Source organism: Stenella coeruleoalba (genome assembly GCF_951394435.1).
Source record: "Stenella coeruleoalba genome assembly, chromosome: 16".
Classification (NCBI taxonomy): Eukaryota; Metazoa; Chordata; class Mammalia; order Artiodactyla; family Delphinidae; genus Stenella; species Stenella coeruleoalba.
Genome location: NC_137162.1, coordinates 65752201 through 65775444, shown reverse-complemented (window position 1 = coordinate 65775444; position 23244 = coordinate 65752201). Strand labels below are relative to the sequence as shown.

At 35.3% G+C, this 23244-nt stretch overlaps 1 protein-coding gene across 13 annotated transcripts in view; it reads left to right on the top strand.

Annotated features, from left to right (window-relative positions):
- Window positions 1-23244, top strand: part of LOC307175034 (uncharacterized protein) — a 527231-nt gene that overhangs the window by 386195 nt on the left and 117792 nt on the right. For all 13 annotated transcript variants that reach the window (XM_079899803.1, XM_079899796.1, XM_079899801.1 and 10 more), the window contains 2 exons: window positions 7056-7131; window positions 20219-20265. In XM_079899803.1, the coding sequence (XP_079755929.1) occupies window positions 7091-7131; window positions 20219-20265 (88 nt within the window). In that variant the 5' untranslated portion in view covers window positions 7056-7090. The remainder of the gene's footprint in view (window positions 1-7055; window positions 7132-20218; window positions 20266-23244) is intronic.

Here is a 23244-nt window from a genome sequence, read left to right as displayed (position 1 = left end):
TTGTGCTTTACAGTAGGTCTTTATTAGTTAGCTATCTTATATATAGTAGTGTATATGTGTCATTCCCAGTCTCCCAATTTATCCATCCAGAGAGCTTTCTATTGATTTCCAATTTAATGTCATTGTTTTCAGAGAACATACTTTTTATATGTCATGAATCCTTTAAAATTGATTGAGATTTGTTTTACAGCCCATAGTACGTTGTGTACATGTGTAAGAAGAATTTGTATTCTGTTGTTTTGGGTGTCAGGAGAGAGCGTAGAAATGTTAATATGTCAGTGTTCTTTTATATCCTCTTTGATTTTCTCCAGAGTTCTCTGGGCCCTACATAGTCTGTATAGTGTTTCCCTGAATACATGACGTTTTCTTATAAGTATCTCCAAGGGGCAAGACACCATGTTTTAAGGAGGAAGGCAGGCCAATGCCTGGTCTCCTGACAAGTATAATTCCAGGGATAGATGGTGCTTTTATTAGAAAAAAATATTGTTGTTTATTATTGTTGGAGCCACTGGGTAAATCATTCTTCAGTCAGACAGCAGGTTTATAGTGCTTAAGGGACCTTCTGTGGAGCCTCCTAGACAGCTGATAAACCTTAAAGTTCCTCTTCTGCGGTGTATCACACTGCAAATTCAGATCACATCTAGCCCACATCACATCACCCTGTGTGGCTTTGGACATGAGGAACTCATGAAATGTTCACGGGGAACATGAGAAGCTCTCAGTGTACTCTTCTGGCTGTGAGCAATAAATGGTCTATTCTTTTGAACCAGGGATATTTTGTATTCTGTCAGTATTCATTAGCCTGCAAGTAAAGTAAGATGTCAGACCCTTCAGTTTCTTACTTAACAGAGGTCTGTTAGGATTCTTGGAAATGAGGAGTTTTGTTTTCATCAAATTTGGATTTTTTTCAAACATTTCTTCTAATATTTTCTGTCTCTTCCTCTCTCCTATTCTTGGATTCCAATCACATGTACATTAGGTCACTTTAACCTCTCTCACAGCTCACTGATACTTTTTTTTTTTTTTTTAACATCATCATCATATCATTCTCTTTTCTCTCTTTTGTTTTGGATAATTTCTATTGCTAAATTTTTCAAATTTACAAATCTCTTTTTCTGCAATGTCTAATCAGAAGTTGATCTCATCTAGTGTATTTTTCATCTCACACATTACAGTTTTCATATTTGCAACTTAAATTTTTGATCTGATGAGTATAGTCATTGGTGAGAGACAATTCTTTATGAACTGTTTCTACATATCTTGCCAGCAGAGGGACTGACAGTCTTTATGTTTTCAAGGATGGTTGTAGAGCAAACAGGCTTGGAAAATAGAGATAGTGTCTCTCTGTGGAGTAAAGAGCAGAATTGTTTATTTTACTATAGCAAATATAATGTTTTCCTCTGGGGCAAAGGGCAGGTTTATTTGCACTTCATTATAAAAGATTCTGATTGTCTTTAGGTTCCTCAGCTGTGATAAAACTCACTGTAGGTACAACTTTCACCTAGGCCCTTTTGTGTGACTCCAGAATTTGGAGGCAAGAGGTATAGATGTCAACATAAGTTCATGGTTTTTTGCTATGAATAACAAACTCCTTGGTCCCTGACCCAAGTGTCCCATGTCTGTGAGAGTATCCATAAAACGATGGTAGTCTAACTTGTTAGCTTGCAACTAGTATAAAATTTCAGACCCTTCATGGTTCTTGACAGTTACCATAATTAGTTTAATATCCTTATCTACTAATTCTAAAATTTGTGTCAGTTCTAGATTAGTTTCAATTGATTTATTGTTTCATTTTAGGCTTCATTTGCTTTCTTCTTAGTATCCCTGGTAATTTTCGATTGAATTCTGACACTGATTTTTATCTCATTGGGTACTGAATAATTTTATGTCTCTATACATACCCTTTTTTTTACACATATATACGTTCTTTTTTTATATTCTTTTATATTATGGTTTATCCCAGGAGATTGGATATAGTTCTCTGTGCTATAGAGTGGGACCTTGTTGTTTATCCATTCTAAATGTAATAGTTTGCATCTACTTACCCCAGACTCCCAGTCCATCCCTCTGCTCCCCCTCACTTGGCAACCACAAGTCTGTTCTCTATGTCTATGTGTTCGTTTCTGTTTTGTAGATAGGTTCATTTGTGCCATATTTTAGATCCCACATATAAGTGATATCATATGGTATTTATCTTTCTCTTTCTGACTTACTTCAGAAAGTATCATACTTCAGTATGATAATCTCTAGTTGCATCCATGTTACTGTAAATGGCATTATTTCATTCTTTTTTGTGACCAAGTAGTATTCCATTGTATATATATGTACCACATCTTCTTTATCCATTCATCTGTCGATGGACATTCAGGTTGTTTCCATGTCCTGGCTATTGTGAATAATACTGCTATGAACATAGGGGTGCATGTCCTTTTACATACTCTTGAGCTTTGTTCTGGAATGCTGCCAAATTATTTGGAAACAATTTGAACCTTTAGGTTTTGCTTTTAAGATCTCTAACTTAAGCTAAACCATAGAAGTTCTCAATCTAAGGCTCTGGCACTCCCGTTGCATTTAAAGCCTTATCCCTGTCATTATATTCACCATATTATAGTGATATTTATTAGTTTCCTTTCATATCAGACATACAGCCCTTTAAGGGAAATATCAAACATGCACATAATTGATACTTAACAAATCTGAGCTCTTCTGAATTTTTATTCTTTTCCTACGTTTGTATCAATATTCTGCATCCAAAGATTCACTTCATCTAGCGCCATCCACCCACTTCCTAAGAGGCAGCTCTCCTCATATAAACAGATCTCTTGGCCATTCTAAAATTAGAAGTTCCCAGTGGAACTGTATATAAAATAGCTAACTAATAAGGACCTACCGTATAGCACAGGGAGCTCTACTCAATACTCTGTAATGGCCTATATGGGAAAGTAATCTAAAAAAGAGTGGATATATGTATAAGCGAATCACTCTGCTGTATACCTGAAATTAACACAACATTGTAAATCAACTATACTCCAATAAAAATTTTTTAAAATGAAGTTCTCAGTGGAATTATCTGAGTCTCTCTCACAGCCATCTCTCAGTTTTACCATTTTGTTTCAACCAGTAGATCTTATGTAGCTCTTAATTCATTTAAAATGTTGACCTATTATTGGGATAACATATAAAAACTCCCTCCATATGACAGATAAATATTAGATATCGTGTAAGTACTAAAGACTAATTCCATAGGAAGAATTAAATCATACCATATATTTATTAGTTAGTACTACATCTGATTTTTTTCTACTAAACATTCATTTTTATAGACAATTTTATGGAAAATTTGAAGAAAACGGGCAATATGATATTCAAAGAAGTCGGTCTCTACCTTTTACACTCATGGCACTATATTATGCCTTGAATTCTTTGTTGCTTTCTTAAACTGTGCAGCAAACACTTTTCAGAGGCTGAAAGAACCTTGGTAGATACATATAATATGCTTTTAAATTCTTTTAGTAGTGTTATAAATAGAGAAGTACCTACCAGCAATAATTTAATTACACACAAGTTATGTGGGTGTTATAGTTTAACTACACCCTGGTGATCTGCTTTGCCTGTGTCAGATTACCAACCTCAAAGACAAGCTAGCCATGTGCCAGTTACTGAGAGACCTTTCAACACTTAAGACAGTTGCTTCTGCATTTAGTGTCTGTTTTGAGCCACACATATATTTTTGAATTGACATTGTATTCAACTTTATACTTTAAACATGGAAAGATTGTAACAGAATGCTCTGGCTGGAATATTTTAAAAAGATACAAATATCTCAGTGCAATTAATTTGCTGTCTTCAGAATCATCATTATTGACAGCAACAACAACTACAATATGGCTTTTTCTTCTTCTCTTTGGTTTTACGTTCCAAATATATGCTCTTTTTTTGCAATAGTTATAAAAAAGAAGAGTTGAAGGAGAGCTATGCGATGGGCATTCTCTCTCCTTAAGCTTTCAAGAGATAATGGTAGAAACAGCTTTCTGTTGTATTAAACTTTGTTTCACAAAGAAAATGCAAGTAATTTAATAAAAACAATCTGAACAACAAGACTTGTTACAAATGTCAGAAAGTTTAACAAGTAACAAATCCACTAATCATTGCTTTTAAAAGTAGTCACTATCTAAATAAACAAAAGAAAACATATATTAAATATTTTAATCTCTGTTTTTTTAAGACACCAATCCTCCATCCCCAATGAGACCTCTTCCTATATATAACCTTTATGTCATTTCTTTGACATGGATGGTTTACATTCTGGGCATTTTCAAAATCTTTCCTGCTAATGCTTATGCTTTTCTCTTTGAATTATTTTTCAATTAATGGAATATGCACACAAAAAATTAAAAACACAGCCATTATCTGAATTCTTCTACTATTGCAGTAAATATCATACAAGGTTGTCAACTATGTTTTTCTGAATGATGCAATACTGGAGAAACAAGCCAAGTAAATATTTTTTTTCAATTTTATAAATCTGTTTTATATTATCATGGTGCTTAACTGACATTATTGCTCATCATGGTATCTATATTAACATTTTTCCTATGTAACTGTTCTATTAGAGTAGAACCATTATATTTTTCTATAGTGCATAGGTTTTTATTGTTTTACATGTAATCATGAAGGTCCAATTTAAATTTTATTGAACTCTAAGGTATATTTCTAAGAGGTAGGAAGGTAGCATAAATGCAACAAATGCTCAATTTAGTAGGGTCTGTGCAGAATTTAATATGACGAGATCATAATTCCTGACTTCTCAGTATTCATAATCCAGTTAGGGTGAACAAATACCTGTAAGGATAATTTAATAACAGAGTAGAGTGTTATAAATGCTCAATAAAAATGTATTTTCATACAATAGGAGTTTGGAGTGATGGAGATGCTTCTGAGTTAAGGGATCTAGAAGACTTCTCAAGGGAACTATAGATTAGCTTTCTCTGGAATTATAGATAAGACCTTTATAAGCAGATACAAAAATGGAATGGGATTGAGGGAGATTCTGAGCAGAGTGAACCAACATATATAAGCAGAGTAATCAAATTTAGATTAATAATTTTTTCATTATCAAATAGAATTGTTTGTTTCATCATTTCCCAGGTGTGTACTGAAAGTTTGTTGCTTAACTTCTATGAGCTCCTCTAGGTTTTTTCCTCCTATTACTTTGAGAGTAAAGGGTAATTTCATATAAAGTAGTGAGCACAGCACTCAATAAACATTTACTTGTATATATTTAGCATTGTTATTATTTTGTTAAATTAAAAAATATAAAAACTTTTACCAAAGTTAATTTGACAAGGATTTTAATATTTATCAGGGCAAATCTTCAGCTAAAATTATACTAGCATTAAGTACATTATTAACATTCTTTATTTACTCAATTAGTTGAATAATGGTAGGTGACATGTTTCTCCTATTGAATTCTTCCTTTCTCAGTATTGAATGTCCAACATTCCTACATAATTTTCATGCTAATTTGCTAAGAATATATATTGAATCAGTGTGCTACATAAGGAAATTGATAAAAGCCAAAAATACAGTGATTGAAAAAGTAGTCATGACATAGAACATGTTTTTTAAAAAATCAGTTCTTAACTTGGAACCATGTATCATAACCTTTTTATATTGCATTAGGGAGAACTTCAGTGTCTGAAAATGGACCAGGGGATTAAAATGGCTAAGAATAGTTTATGGGCTAATTGTAATTGTCTAGGTTATATTAGTTATCTCTACACTAGCAAAGTTAGGTACAGACCTCAAATCCTCTTATTCATACCAGCCATCCCTGACTTGAAAGAAAATAATAGATTTCCTATGTGTTTGTTGAAACAACTGCTAAGTCATTTCTACTAAGGTCTCTTTCTAGAGAAGGTTAGGGAAAGAGACAGTATTTATCAAATCATTATCATCTTTAGTCAAGTGGGATTTGTTATAATAATTCAGCCCGCTAGTTCATAAATTGTCTCCTGAACTAGCGTTATCTTTATCCTGTGTCTGCAAATGAAAACTCTTTTTACATTGAAATCCTCTGGAAATTGACATTGAATGAAAACTGACAACATCAGTCTAACTCTTGCAAATGTATTTACACATTCTCTGAAGTGGTAGCATTTATGATTTACCACTCATTTAGCAATTAAGGCAGTATTACATTTATTGTGCTTTTGTTCCGTATAGGTAATTAGCATTTCCTCTATAGAAGTCCTTTCTCTCCCAATCTAGAATAAATACACTAGAATAAATAAATACAACAAGAGGCAAGAACAACATCAACAGTAACAACACCACTGGAGGGCAAAGGCTACCCATTAGTCTTCAGATCTCCCTACAGAATGAAAATAATGTCCCCTTTGTGTCTTCATATATAGATATCAATTCAATGAAAGCAGAGAGCTGTCCATTGTTAGTATTTATAAAAGTTGTGATTATTTCTCCTACTTTCATGTCTTTCTATTCCAAAACAGCTCGACACAATTTGTGGGATATGATTTGATTTCTATGATAGTCCTATAATTATTATTTGATAGTCATCACAAGTATATACTGTACTTTTATTATTAAAGAGAAGCTGTGTTTAGGGATATAACAGAGAACGTCACAAGAATATCTAAATTGTTTTCCTTAACCTCCTGGAAAGCTCAAGATTGGGTTGCTCGCATATAACTGTCAGGCTCTCTAATAAGAGTGTTTTAAGCTGTTGATTCTTTCTTCATTAGTGCATGGATAAATGACATAATAAACTGTAATAACTTCAATTACATAAATACATATTTAGGAACTTTTTAGGATGCATACTTTTGACACAATCCATGCTAATAGCTTCTTCAAAGATCTGTTGTTTCACAGTCTGTTTGAAGGTGCTTCGTAACATAAATTTTCAACTCTTTAACATTCATATTACTGACAAAAATGTAAGATAAAACTTTTTGTTGTTGCAGTTATAGCTTACAAGGAAAATAATTTATGTTCTACTTGAATATCACTAATTTGTGGTTTCTCTTTTACAGTCCTTAAATGTGTGTATACGTACACAGAGATTGAAATGCCAGCAAACAAAACTGGGTGCCTTTTCATAACTCTTAAGTAAGTATCGAGCACATTTTTATAAATACAGTCATTTAGCAATATGGCTTAAGTGTAGTTTAATCAAAGGCATATGGCTTTTAATTTAAGCTTAATTAAAATACAATTATTTTAAAATATTTGTATAATTATTTGGCAGTAATATTGTTAAGCGTGATTATATAATTTACATTACTTATGTAAAATGCAAGCCATTTGTAAAAGCACACCTGAAACAAAAGTTGTGCTTGATTAAAATAGTATAAGTGTACCTACATAGCAATCAAATTCCAGATCAGCTTAAGAAGTTGTCACTGGAGTACCCTCATCTAGTGATTAAATAGTTTTGTCACTTTAGTTCAACTCAACAGAGGTCTGAGATATGAATTGCATATGGATCTTATTCTTTTTTTAAATTTATTTTTTTAAAAATTTATTTTTGGCTTCATTGGGTCTTCACTGCTGTGCGCAGGCTTTCTCTGGTAGTGGTGAGCAGGGGCTACTCTTCGTTGCAGGTGCAGGCTTCTCATTGCGGTGGCTTGTTGCAGAGCATGAGCTCTGGGTGCGCCGGCTTCAGTAGTTGTGGCTCGTGGGCTCTAGAGCACAGGCTCAGTAGTTGTGGCGCACGGGCTCAGTTGCTCCGCGGTATGTGGGATCTTCCCGGACCAGGGCTCAAACCTGTGTCCCCTGCATTGGCAGGTGGATTCTTAACCACTATGCCACAAGGGAAGTCCGGATCTCATTCTTAAACGTACCTAATTGTTCGGTTAATTTTCAGAGATTCACGCTTTCTAAGAACTAGTCTATACATCAGTTTTCTTGACATTTCATGTGTTAGTATGCCAGTGTGATGCTCTCCTTCCTAGCACAGGGTTTGCACTTACATTCTAAAGGTGTTGAAATTGTTTTCTTAATTCCTCAATTATATTTCCTGCCCTCACTTTCCACCTCCCCATACCACACCTTACCACCTGGAAACCAAAATATATCTACTAATAGTATATGTGTCCTTAGCACATTCCGTTTAATTTAACAGAAGTTCTGTTTGATCTGAAAGTCAAAATTGGTCTCAATGATATTTCAAGTGAGATTTTTATTCATTCAGCTACAAACCTGAGGGTTTCCCATGACTATAGTTCCAAAGAAGAGTTTTATACATTGGACAAACTTGGATTTTAATCCCAGTTCTGCCACAGAGAAGTTATTATCCTTAAACTTACTGTTTGAATCTGTAGATGTTGTGAGAATTCACTGAAATCCCGTATGTAAAACCCCTAGCTCTATGTTGCCATGTCTGGGAAAACATCCTCAATTCCCTTTATATTTCACTTAAATTTTGATATTTAGATATATCATTTCATACAATGCTACTAAATTTCTCTATGCAACTCTTGTGTTTGTGTGTCTGTTTGCTTGTTCAGGGATGCCAAAGCATATTGCTTACATGAACTCTCTTTCCATGAGAGGGCATGCTTCACAGCAGCAGCAGATTTTTCTATTCCTCCCCTGAGAAGCTCAGATGTTTTCCCTTCCATTGAGCAACAAATAGATGCTAATTAGAATTTGGTCCCAAGATAAGGCTTTCTTTTTAAAAATCTCTCATTTACAGGTTAATTTGTATTATATGGAATTTTGGCTCCATTGTCTCAAAAATCACAACACATTATTCTATCATCCTACCACTGTTCTTTTGTTTCATGGCTTAAAAGCAGAGTCAGAAGGGCCTTTAAATATACAGCCCTGGATCCATATTTTGCAATTGAGAAAAATTCGGAAAACTGGAAGGGACATAATCTAAGTCACATTGGAAGTGGCATAAACAGATTTGAACTAGGAGATGCCTCATTTAATGCCTTTTATCTACTATACAATTTGGCTTCACTGAAAACATTTCCTATTCTATGAATAAACATCCCCATCCCATGCACATACATGCACTACCCCTGTTGCCTTCCTGAGAAAGGAACTTCTGAAACCTCATGATCAAAAGAAGTATGAAAAGACAAAAACAAACAAACAAAAACAAAAAAGAGAAGACACTGCCACGCCTGTCTACTGCAGACTTTGCTAGCATTCCTTTCAATAAGCATAAACATGACCTGACCAGCAATAACAGTCAAATTGATGTAATTGTCATGTATGGGATACTCCATCCAATTAAAGCAGGATATACATTCTTCTGTAGATTGCATGAAACATTCACCAAGGTAGAACATATTCTGGGTCATAAAACACACATTCACATATTTAAAAGGGTATAAATAATACAAAGTATGTTCTCATACTGCAGTTCACTTAAACTAAAAATCAATAACAGAAATATAGCTGGGAAATCTTCCAATCTTTGAAAATAAATAATACTCATCTAACCTAAACCTATGGATAAAAGAAATCTCAAGAGGATTTTTAAAAAATATTTTGAACTAAATAAAATTGCAGTATGATTCATCAAAATTCGTGGGATGGAGTAGAGGGAGTGCTTAAAAAGAAGCTTATAGCTTTAAATACGCATGTCAGAAATGAAATAAAAATGAAATAACCAAATTTTCTACATTAGAAAACTGGAGATAAAGGAGCAAATTAAATTTAAATCAAGAAGGAGAAAAAATAACACTAGCACAGAAATTATTGAAATTCAAAAAAGAGGAAAATAATATAAAAATCATGACACCAAAATCTAGTGCTTTGAAAAAATCAGGGAAGTTGATGAACCTGTTCCAGTGGACATTAAAACGATAATAAGTAACATCATGAACAATTTAAGGCCCACAAATTTGATAATATACATCAAATAAAACAATTTCTTGAAAGACACACCTAAATGATTTTTATAACCTCCAAATAGGAAAAAATCAGGTCCATATGACTTTCATTACTGGTGAATTCTATCAAACGATAAAGGAAGACATGACACAAATTCTCTAAATTTCTTCCAAAAAAATAAAAGCAGAGGTAACATTTCCTAATTCATTCTATGAGGCCAGAATTACCCTACACCAGAACCAGATAAAGATATTACAAGAAAGGAAAATTAAAAGCTGTAATACCTATCTAAAAATGTTTATGGCAGCTTTATTCATAATCACTGAAAATTGGAAGCACCTTATATATTCTTCAGTAGTTGAATGGATGAACCAAATGTGGCACATGCATACAATGAAATATTATTAAGTAATAAAAAGAAATGATGTATCAAGCCACAAGGAGACATGGATGAATATTGGTGAATACTGTTGAGTAAAGGAAGATAGATAGCCTGAAAGGTCTACATACTACACTTTTCCATTGTGGAAAAGGCAAACCTGTAAGGACAATAAACAGGGATTATATGTGAAGGGAGGATTAATTGGTGAGGCATAATGGATTATCTATGAATAACTACATGCAGAAAAATGAAACTGGACCCTCATCTTACACCATACACAAAAATTAACTCAAAAAGTATTGAAGACTTGAACATAAAACCTCAAACTATAAAAATCCTAGAAGAGATCCTAGTAGTGGTAAACTTCTTTACATCAGTCTTGACAAAGTTTTTTGGATTTGACACCAAAAGCAAAGGCAACAAAACCAAAAACAAACAAGTGTGACTTCATGAAACTAAGAACTTTCTACACAACAAAAGGAAACTATCAACAAAATGAAAAGCCAACCGATGGAATGGAGTAAATATTTGCAAATCATGTAAGGGATTAACCAGTATGGAGGTTCCTCAAAAATTAAAAATAGAACTACCATAGGATTAGGTGATCTCACCTCTGGTTATGTTCCCAAAGGAAAATGAACAATATCTTGAGGAGACATCTGCACTCATGTTTATTGCAGAATTTTTCACAATAGCCAGATTATGGAAACAATGTAAATGTCAATAGATGAATATATAAAGAATCTATCTATCTAATATAGATACAGATATATATCTCACATATATTTAAATATTACAGATATTATTTAGCCATGAGAAAGAAGGAAATCGTGTCATCTGCAAAAACATGGATGAAACTTGAGGGCATTATGCTGAGTGAAATAAGACAGAGAAATTCTTTATGGTATCACTTACATGTGGAATCTAATATAGCTGAAACCGTAGAGACTAGAATGCTGGTTCTGGAGGCTGGGAGGGTAAGGGGAATTGAAAGCTATGGATTCAAGAGTACAAACTTCCAGTGTTAGATACACACATTCTGGGGATCTAATGTACAGCATGATGATTACAGTTAATAATTCTGAATTAAATACTTGAATGTTGGTAAGAGTGAATCTCCGGTGTCCTCACTATAAAAAGAAATGGTAATTAGATGACATGATGGAGATGTTAGCTAAAGCTAGCTATGGTTGTAATCATTTTGCAATATATAGGTGTATCAAATCAAGACTTGTTTTATTGGCGTATAAAAACATTGCTTTACAATGTTGTGTTAGTTTCTGCTGTACAATGAAGTGAATCAGCTATATATATACATATATCCCCTCCCCCTTGGACCTTCCTCCCACCCCCCCACCCACCCACCGAATCCCACTCATTTAGGTCATCACCGTGCACAGAGCTGAGCTCCCTGTGCTACACAGCAGGTTCCCACTAGCTATCTATTTTATACATGGTATTTTTAAAAAAAATTTATTGGAGTATAGTTGTTTTACAATGTTGTGTTAGTTTCTACTGTACAGCAAAGTGAATCAGCTATACATATACATATATCCCCTCTTTTTTGGATTTCCTCCCCATTTAGGTCACCACAGAGCAATGAGTTCCCCGCGCTATACAGTAGGTTCCCATTAGTTATCTATTTGATACATAGTATCAATAATGTATATATGTTGAGCCCCATCTCCCAATTCATCCCACCCTCCTTACCCCCTTGGTATCCATAGGTTTGTTCTCTACATCTGTGTCTCTATTTCTGCTTTGCCAATAAGATCATCTATACCATTTTTCTAGATTCCGTATATATGCGGTAACATATTTGTTTTTCTCCTTCTGACTTACTTCACTATTATATATATATCAATCCTAATCTCCCAATTCTTCCCACCCTCCCTTTCCCCCTCCATGTCCACCTGTCTGTTCTCTACATCTACGTCTCTATTCCTGCCCTGCAAATATGTTCATCTGTACTATTTTTCTAGGTTCCACATATATGCCTTAATATACGATATTTGTTTTTCTCTTTCTGACTTACTTCACTCTGTATGACAGACTCTAGGTCCAACCACATTTCTACAAATGACCCAATTTCATTCCTTTATATGGCTGAGTAATACTCCATTGTATGTATGTACCACATCTTCTTTATCCATTCATCTGTTGATGGACACTTAGGTTGCTTCCATGTCCTGGCTATTGTAAATAGTGCTGCCATGAACATTGGGGTGCATGTATCTTTTCAAATTATGGTTTTCTCCAGATATATGCCCAGGAGTGGGATTGCTGGATCATATGGTAGCTCTATTTTTAGTTTTTTAAGGAATCTCCATACTGTTCTCCATAGTGACTGTACCAATTTACATTCCCACCAGCAGTGTAGGAGACTTCCCTTTTCTCCACACCCTCTCCAGCATTTATTGTTTGTAGATGTTTTGATGATGGCCATTCTGACTGGTGTGAGGTGATACCTCATTGTAGTTTTGATTTGCATTTCTCTAATACTTAGTGATGTTGAACATCTTTTAATGTGCCTCTTGGCCATCTGTATGTTTAATGACACAAAAACAAAAATAAACGGGACCTAATTAAACTTAAAAGCTTTTGAACAGCAAAGGAAAACATAAACAAGATGAAAAGACAACCCTCAGAATGAGAGAAAATACTTGCAAGGGAAGCAACTGACAAAGGATTAATCTCCAAAATATACAAACAACTCAGGCAATTCAATATCAAAAAAACAAATAACCCAATCAAAAAATGGGTGGAAGACCTAAACAGACATTTCTTCAAATCAACACATTTTACACCTTGTTGGAATATGTTACACAACATTACATGTCAGTTATATCTCAATAAAGCTGGAAAAGAAAGAATTTTCTTATCTCTCACGTTAACAACGATGTGGGAGATAAGAAAGACATGTCAAGAAATGGCATTCAGATTTCTACCCTCTTGAAGAACTAGAATTTGTTCCAAGGAACACATTTTAAGAGTGCTGGAGCTGAGATGAATCATGGTCCTCTTTTACCTACTTAATGTTCTGTCCATAATATTTTGATACTGAATATCTTGATATTGATAAAAAAAATTATATACTAAGCCCTTGAATTTGATATGAATATTGTTCAGCAATTCTCAAATTATCAAATATAATTTCTCCCATTAAGTACAATAAGAAAAATTTAAACCTAGTAAACTGAAAATTCAAGACACTTCTTCAGTTCCTGATAAGCAATAATGAAAGATCTAAAGCCACATCATGTGGGGATGCTAGGAAGTGACTAAACTCTCACTGTCTTCTCTGTACACAGAGTTTCACACCTGCACCTAAATAAAAGGACAAGTTATTTTGGGTTATACATTTTCAAGTTTTCATGTGACTAGTGGTAAATAAAAATATTATCCAGTACAAATAGCCTCTGTAGCTGTTAACATTTTGGAGAAGCAAGCATTTATTTTATTATTTTTAAAAATTCATTTATTTAATTTATTTATTTTTGGCCGTGTTGGGTACCCGTTGCTGCACATGGGCTTTCTCTAGTTGCGGCGAGCAGGGGCTACTCTTCCTTGTGGTGCACAGGCTTCTCACTGCGGTGGCTTCTCGTTGCAGAGCGTGGGCTCTTCTAGGTGCGCGGGCTTCAGTAGTTGTGTCTCATGGGCTTAGTTGCTCCTTGGCATGTGGGATACTCCCGGACCAGGGCTCAAACCCATGTCCCCTGCATTGGCAGGTGGATTCCCAATCACTGCGCCGCCAGGGAAGCTCTGAAGAGGTCAGCATTTAAATTAAGCTATACTGGAGTTGATTTTGACCCCAAAGTCTCTGTTGTTTCAGAGACTATGAGGAAGATTTAAACTCCCAAACTATGTGAATTATTGCAGCTTACTCTAAAATTTGGGGGGATAACCTGCACTCCAATTTATGTGCTGACTTACCTTCTTTCAGTCGAGAATAAAATGGAATCTTAAAGAAAATATATTAACAATTTTTTAGTCTCTCAAAGGGTAATCAACTTCATTTATGACATTGACTTTTCTCTCAACATCTAAAGATATTACTTCAGTGTAAAATTCCTGTTAGCTGGGAAGTTAACATTAATACTTATCCCTATATGACTAGTGATTATTAAAGATGTAGAATGAGCAGAAACATTGTGTTGGATCTTGGAAAGAGATTTCTAATTCCACCGTGTACTTTCTTTATAAGAAATGTCTTGAGAAATTCATGCCACTTGCCTGGAGGCAAGCATATCTCAGTCCTGGTGAATAAAGCTCTGAATGAATTAGCCCAATTCCATTATGTTAAGTCTGAGAAGTGTTGCCTTTACCCGTTGAAAAGTTTATAATTTATTAAAGCCTCATGATCATACAATTCAGCCCCTTGAAATGGAGCTCAGCTTGATTAATTAAATTGGAAACATACGCCTTTCTTGCAGTTAAATAGAGAAAACACATTGTTTAGAATGCCTAAATTGCTGGTATATGTGTATTTGTGGATGGAAAAGGATAAGCTATCGAATAATCCAGTGACAATTAAAATACTTTCTGAAGAATATTTTGGCTACTTTTACCCTCATTAAGTGGAATTTTACTGAGCTAAGGATCGTCTGTTGGTTCCAGAACCATTGCCATCGGTCAAAGTTCAAACCTCTGAAGTTTCAGAGAATTAAATATTAAGTCACAGTTACCGGATTGTTCTTGAAGTACATAGAAACTTTAAAAATGGCCTATGAAGGTAGCTATATGTCCAAGGCAATTAAGCTTAGAGAAAATTTGAGGGTCTAGAAATGTTTCTCAGAGTCTAGTCCTTCACTCTCTACCTTGAGCGTGGGAATTTTTTCTCTGTTACACTTTTAGTATTGTGATTGGTAGCCAATATTTTATGTTGCTGAGAATGGATAGAGGAAAACAAGAAGCTAATCTATTAATATGAGAACAAACACTAGTCTTCTCTAAAAGAGTCAAACTCTGAGCATCTCATCTAATCCCCCAATTCATTATCTCTGCCATCTCAACTTGCTATCTCCACCTCATCATAATCACTTCCTGCCCCCACCCCCACAAAACACAAGTGCAGAAAGCCACAAGGGTGTGGTCTCCATTGTGGTTCTATGGGCTCTAGAAGACCTTTTAGAAATAAACATTCAGCAGAAGAGAAGTAGTCATAAACTGATAAATACAAGAAAGAATAACGTGAACTCTTATTCTGTTCTTGTTGGAACCTTAAGCAAGTCACTTAATTTCTGAGTCTATTTCTTTTTCTTCTTTAAAATAGATGTAAACTGTCCATTTGTACAACTGATTCAAAAACACCTCCAGATTTGTCCACACCTTTTTCTCTTGCAATGTATGTTTTTCTGAAGATGACTGATTGGCACCATTGCAAAAGAATCCAGTCATGATATTTCAAAAAAAAAAACCCTCTAGTTATTGAAGGTGAGCTTGCATTCTGCCTCAGCATGAAAATATGTGCATCTCACTTCTCTCATTTTGCAATAAGCTCAAATATACTTCTTTGTCAACATAGAAAAACTCATTAAGAATAAAGCCAAATTGGAGGTCACTCTTCATTGTTTCTGAGTGAGAACACACAGATTCTGTCCCTAGAAGACCCCAATACTTGCCAAAAGTAAATTGTCATAAGTTGTGTGCTCATTTACTCTACACTCATGTGATGACTTTAAAATAATGAAATAAATGAAGCATTTAATTTAAATGATACTTCATCTGTTAATGGTATTTGTGCCAATTTTCAATAGCTTTTGGTAGTGTTAATGTTATTTGATTTCTGAATAATTAAGCAATACATTTAGTACTGGCAAAATGATTAATTAGAAACGTTGGACAATGTGCCAAAAAAGTTATCTTTTCCTTCTTATGTTATTTATTTTTGAAGCATTACAGGAGACTAGATTTATATAATTTCAGGCTTGTAGATCTTAGAGGCTATATAGTCCAACTGCCAACCTGAGGCATATACCAGGTCTACATTTTCCCAGGAAAGTAGCTGCTTAAAAGGTATTGCAACATACATTATTACTTTCCAAGGAAAACTAGGCCATTGTTGAAGGGCCTGAACATTAAAAACAAACACAAAAACAAAACAAAAAAATTAAACTACTTACACTATCTATCACCCCTAATGTTGCAGAAACTCTATTTGATGCTGGAAATGCAAGGTTGATTTAGGCAAAATTCCTGCTCCCAGATAACTTGCAGTCCAGTAGGAGATTAACAGGTAAAACAGATAATCCTGACTCAGGACACAAAATTTTTGATAGAGGTGTTTGTAGGACACAGTAGGAAGATGGAGGAGGGCAGTTAACAAAGATTCAGGATTGAATAAAAGCTTGTCTAAGAGCTGAGGCCTGATCTGAATCTTGATGAAGAATGAATGCCTATAATAACCTAGCGGGATATTTGCAACGGACAGTTGAGTATATAGGCTGAAGTTGAAAGGGTTAGAGATATGGAGCTGGGAGTCATTAGCACACGCATTTACAACTCAGAAGCATAAAAGGGGGCTTCCCTGGTGTCGCAGTGGTTGAGAGTCCGCCTGCCGATGCAGGGGACATGGCTTCATGCCCCGGTCCGGGAGGATCCCACATGCCACGGAGCGGCTGGGCACGTGAGCCATGGCCGCTGAGCCTGCACGTCCGGAACCTGTGCTCTGCAACGGGAGAGGCCACAGCAGTGAGAGGCCCACGTACGGCAAAAAAAAAAAAAAAAAAAAAAAAAAAAAAAATCATAAAAGGGACTGAAATTGCTCAGTGAACGTGTAGAGAATGAAGAGGAGTACACCAAGAATGGGTAGACAGAGGAGAGGCCTGTGAAGGAAAAGGAATGGTCGGGGGTCTTGTACCCAAAGGTATGTAATAGAGAGACCAAGAAACAGCTATCTAGAGTAGCATCAGTCAGGGACCCTGAATGTTACTGGGAAATTGTCAAAAAGCAAACCATCAATTTCATGGAATAAATTGAGAGGCCAATCCAAGTACAAACAAATTGCTTATCAAAAAAACTGGATTAATTCAGGTTTGAAATTTAAACTGCAAAAGCAAAATGAAGAAAAAGGCCAAGATTACATAGTAAATGGGGTTGTCATTGAAAGCGTAAGTGACAAAGCAGGTGGGTTGGGAGGATGAGCAAAAGTCCCTGAGTCAAAAAGCATATCATTAATTCTAATGTACAGCATAGTGACTATAGTTAATAATACAATATTGTTTAGATGAAATTAGCTAAGAGAGTAGATCCTAAGTGTTCTTACCAAAACAAAAACAAACAGAAAAAGTGACTATGTGAGGCGATGAATGAGTTAATTAACTTGATTGCATGTAATCACTTGACAATCTATGCATGTAGGTACCAAATCATCACATTGTACATCTTAAACTTTCTGTTTTTGTGTAATTTATTGACCATATTAGGGGCATGGCCTAGGTGTAGTATAAGTCTTAACGATTGATTTTTTTTTTTTCATGCAGTTACCTGACTTAAGCTTTGATTGCTGTGGCATCCACTTCAAAGAGGGCTCTCTGAATAAACACACTGTCAACCACATGGCTAGATAAAGAGCCAGGATGTGCCCCCTGCACTCCCCTCTCCCCCACATACATACCCAGACTCTTGGTTTTAGAGATCTTGGTTGATTTTAACAACTGACCATTTGGGCCTCTTGTTTTTCTCTTTCTAAGCTTTACATTTCCACTCTTACGTTTTAAATTCACCAATAAAAAGTGAGCCCACAAAACCCTTATAAAACAAGGGAAATAAAAGAGCATTGCTTACCAACTAGTTCTACAAGGATTGAGTCATTAGTCACTGCAGTCACCAACCAACAGTGCACCCTGAGAAGAATTCAGAATGAAAACCAGGATGAGGCACTCTGTGCTTTGGATAAACAGGCCACATGGATAGTTAGATGCATATCTCAGGAAGAATTCTAATGAACGCAGATTCTTGCATCTTCCCATACATAGAGAAGCACTAAAATCATGAACTTGGGATATCCGTTCTTTGTGACTAGCTGTAATCTTTTACCAAGATGTATGTATGCTGGACTGCACATATTCCCTAGCCAAAAGTTATATACTGGTTTCTCCCCTACTTCTCTGGAGCAATTTCCCCAGAGCTACTGAGAGGCTATCTCCTGGGCTATAGTCCTAGGTAAGATCCTGAGTAAAACCTAAACTCACAACTCTTATGTTGTGCATTTTTCTTTAAGTTGACACCCTAGGCCTCCACCATTCAACCCAATAAAAACAGAATTTCAGGCCTGCGTGTTCTCTCTGTCTCGCTCTCTGTGACCTCACTGTGTGGCCCCAGAACCTGTAAATATGAAACCTTGTCTATTTAAACGTTCTCAAATGGTTATTGCTGAGGGTATCTTGTAATCATAAGAACAAGGGTTGGTCAAGCCACAACACAGGTTACTCATATGCTGAGACTGTAGGCAGATGGGGTTAGGAGTCCCCAGAAAAAGAAGGGAAAGACATAGCTTTCTTGACATAAGAGAAGCCATTTTAGGCCCCAAGCCATTCTGTGATCTATGCCTGACCTCAATAGTTGCCCAAGCACATTTCTTGCAAAACTTCCTGGTTGAAACCGTAGAAGAAGAGGCCTTCTAAAGAGGCCTTTAATGATTTTAAAGGAACAAAGAATGCAAGAACAAGCATCTATTACCAGACCAGGAAAATAGTTTGACCATATCTGAGACAATAAATCAGTCCCACAGACTCCCAGTTCTGTTTGAAAGTAAAGATCAGCCTGACGCACATTGCACATTCTTGAGCTCTTTTGCGGGTTTCAAACCCCTTGAGCACTCAACCACTGGACTAACTGGAGCCTGAGAATCAATGAGGCCAACCCTTACTGGCCCTCATGACTTCAATCAGAGCCTGGACTCTGTCAACCTAGAATGACCTTTGCCCCAATTCTGTGATGAAATCTCATCTCCACCAGGCAAGCACCCCTAGGACTCTCTCTCTACCTGGAACGACTATACCTTTCCTTCATATAGTATATGCATGCACCCTTAGCTTAAAAGTTCCCTGATCTTGCTATTTGGTGAGACACTACTTTGGGAAGTATCCCTGGTGTTCCCCTTACTTGTTGCAAGGAATAAAATCCTCTCTTCTCTTGCTCCTTAACTTGGTTGTGCCCTCTGACTAGATACCCACCAAGAGGTGAACCCAGTTTTCAGGTAACAAAACCAGCACAAGACACCTGGGCCTCTAGAGACATGACTGAAAAAGGAATATGCTAGGTATAGCTTATGGCTGAGTTCTAGAGTGGGTGTGCCCCTCCCCCCCTTTAAGGACAAGATATCTTTTTCTAAAGAATGGACTTTTAGACTTCTTGTGTTTCAACATTCTAATTTGCATCTAAAGCTTGCACTCAGCGGGTTAAAACTTTTATGATATTGGTCAAATAATTGGATAATTCAACTGTTTCCATTAATTTGTGTTTTGAGCTCCGCAATGTAAACAATATTAGAAACTCAATTCCAGAATTCCTCCTAGGGAGGGAATTGTCTTTGCTTTCAGAAATTCATCAATGAGTGATTAAGATAGAAAATTATGCCCTGAATGCCTGAGGGATGGCTGCCAGTAAAGCATCAGAGAAAATGGTTTATAAATAAATAAAGAGATGCATTTATTGCTGACTTGGTATTGTTTTCTCCTAGGAAGAGGGATAGTGTTGAGATTAGAAAAGATGACAGAAAACAAGAGATGACAGCGGGGCTATGAAAGCATGTGCTCTTGGCTGCTGTGGAAAGATGAAGAGAGCAGCCACTGGGTACATGTGAATAAAGAATATTTCACAGAATAGAAATTTCTAATAAACTGTTTTATTTTTTTTCTCCTATGTTCAATATATGTTATAAATCCCATGCAGCCATTATGCGGTTGAATTATTTCCAGAGGCTAAGGAAGCTGAAAACGCTGAGCATTTTATGTCTTTTAGACATGGTACAGAAGTCCACGTGGAAGGAACTGCTCAGAGGGAAATAAGTAAGCTTTGATGGGAAAATGCATAATTGAGGGATTGTGTCAGGCTATCACAAGGTATGACATGGGGCTGAGGTATAGGTGAAAGGTTAAAGATAACTTGATTTTACCAATAGCTGATAAAGGCTATTTTGTCCTAGCTCATAGGTAGATTACATTGTAAAGGAGGATACCTCACATTACTTGTTTAAATATGGAGTTTGATTATTGGCAAAAGACCAAAGAATTGCTGGGTTTTGACTGGTTAAATGTCCTTAAAGTGTGATTGGTCCATAACAAGTGACACACATTTGCCTGACTGGGCTGCAATAACGTATCTTGCAGGGAAGTGTGGTTGTACCAGTTTTATATTTTACTAGGTACAATTTAAATTTTTTAGATTTGCTTTATTTGTTTGAAACATTTTACAATATCAATTTCAATGGATTCCATAATTAAATTCCTCAAAGAAAAATGCTCCCAAGATAAATGGCTGAAAATGTTTATTTGTATCGTATAGATTATAAAAATTATACTGTGAAAATGGAGCAGAAACATGTTCATTGTCAAATTCACATTCTCTTGTTAGACCAAGAACATATTGGTTGTAGTCTAATGTTAGGCTGATGGTCTACCAAAGTTTCTAGTATAATTCAACACGTAGTTCATGACTTATCTTTCATACCACACAGCTGCTTTTTGTCTTTTGAGCTATTTTTTATAAACATAATTTAGCAATTATATTCTTTGTCTTTTTAGGTTGATGTTATACAAAGTCCTAACACTTCCCAAATATCTAAGGCAGAAATAATGAAGGTATATCTTAGTATTGTTGTTTTCATTAATATTTTTATTTCCAAGAAGCTTCCTTTGTGATGTTAAGCTCTGCGCACATAGCTTAATTATCAGGATTGAGAGTAGAGACCAACATTTTCTAAGGATTTCGTGATCAAGAAGAAGGCAGTTAAACCAATACGTAACTTCACTGCAAAACAATTTATCTGAACAAAGAGTTTGCTCATCTGAGAAAACAACTTACTTTTCACAGAATAGTTTACTTACATGGATTCATTTCAGTTCTCAGTTTGCTGTGTCTACCAACCCTAAACTGTTACATTACAAATGTCGCCCAATTATGATTTTTTTCCCCTTTAAAGTAAGTAAGTTAAGAAAGTAAGAGCTAAATTTGATCAATAGTTTTTCTGGTGGTCTTTTTATGGAAGATGACAGTCATCAACCTTATCAAGTTATTTATGTCAACGTGTCTGTTACATTATTTGTAAATAGAATCAGTATGTTTTTTGTGATTACATGAAATAATTTAAGTAATATACTAATGACAGTTCCAAGAACATAGTGATTGCTCAGTAAAAATTGTTTATTATTAATCAAAAGCATTAAGAGCAATCCCATTGTTCTTAGAAATACATGGACACAATATAATAGTTTGATTTTTTTATGATAACAACATTGTTTCCCCTATAGAAAATTATGTTAAATGAAACGATGTTAAACTATTTCTTAACTTCTTTTACTTTAATCTGTTTATTTAAACCAGGTGAGGTGGCTTGATATTTTATTGAGCACTAGGTGCAGTTTCCTCAGGTGATAAATTTAAAGAGGAATAAAACATTAACAAATACACTTTCAACCATCCTTTATGTGAGATGCACCAGGGAAAGGAGTGTAGATATTTCTTGGAGAGAAAAAACCTATGAGAATATGAAAACGTGAATCTGGTTGTAGGTCAATAACATCTAGAGAATCAAGGAACAGAGTGAGAAGAGTAAGTGATAATCAGTCAAGGAAAACATGTTTCTTTTTCTCTGGTAAAATCCACCTATAAAATTAACTCAGCATCACCTTTTTATTGAACTGTTCAAACATGGCCAACGTGGTTTTTATTCTTGCATTAAAAGTGTTTTTTTTTCACAGGTTTATAGAACAAACCTGACACAACAATAAAGCTTTCACAAACATGTTAGTCTGTCTAAATTTGGCCTTTTTTTTTTGCTTCAGTATGTTTTTACACTTGTCCAAGTCAAAACCATCTTTAGATTGTGAGGAAATACATTGCAGGAAACTTGTTAAGCTGAAGCCATCTTACCTGTTAACTTCATTTGAGAGAGAGAAAAATGCTTCATAAAATTCTCATAATGACCAATAGAGCAAACATCCTTATTCTATAGTTGCATTAGTGAATTTATTACTTAATGTGTCTCAAACATTTCTGTAGAGGCCTTTGGTTTTCTTTTATTTAAAATTTTTATTGTGAGTCATATGAGAAACTTTGCTGTGTCCTATAAAACAAGTTACCTCAGTTTCCAACCTAGCTAAAATTCTATCTTTAATGTGATGGGAAATGTCTGCGTTTTCTGGAGCTCTATCTTTTTATGAATCCCATTTGTTTAATTGCCAAAGAACTGAGTGGTATCTTTATTGACATCACAGACATGGCCACAAGGGACTGACTTTCCAATTCTTAAATTATTTAAAAACAGACAAATGAAATATCTTTGGGTGAGGATGGGTAAAACTCATCACTTAATCATCAGTTGTCTTCTCCTTCTTCCTCTTCCTCTTCTTTTTCCCCTTCCCCATCCCCTTCATTTCCATCATCAGTACAAGCAGCTGTCCTCTTATGGCCACATTTTGACCCTTCTCATTTCATAAGAGTTTTATAGGGTTAAATATAAAATTTATGGAGAATAAAGCCATATTGAAATTTCTGTTTTTGCATAATCAGATAATTTCACTCATTAATCCAGTGTTTATCAAACTCTGGGTCATGATATCAGTGTGAACATTAAATACATAATTAGATTAAATATATCATGATAAGAAAATGAATCATACATAGAAACATTAACAGACTTTTACTTGATTATCTGTTGTAAATGCTCACCTGTATTCATGAGAATCCTGGAACTAAATTTTGTAGAATCTCCGTCTATGCATTTTTCCTTGTTTAGAGGCTTCAATTAAGAAGCACTCAAGTGGGTA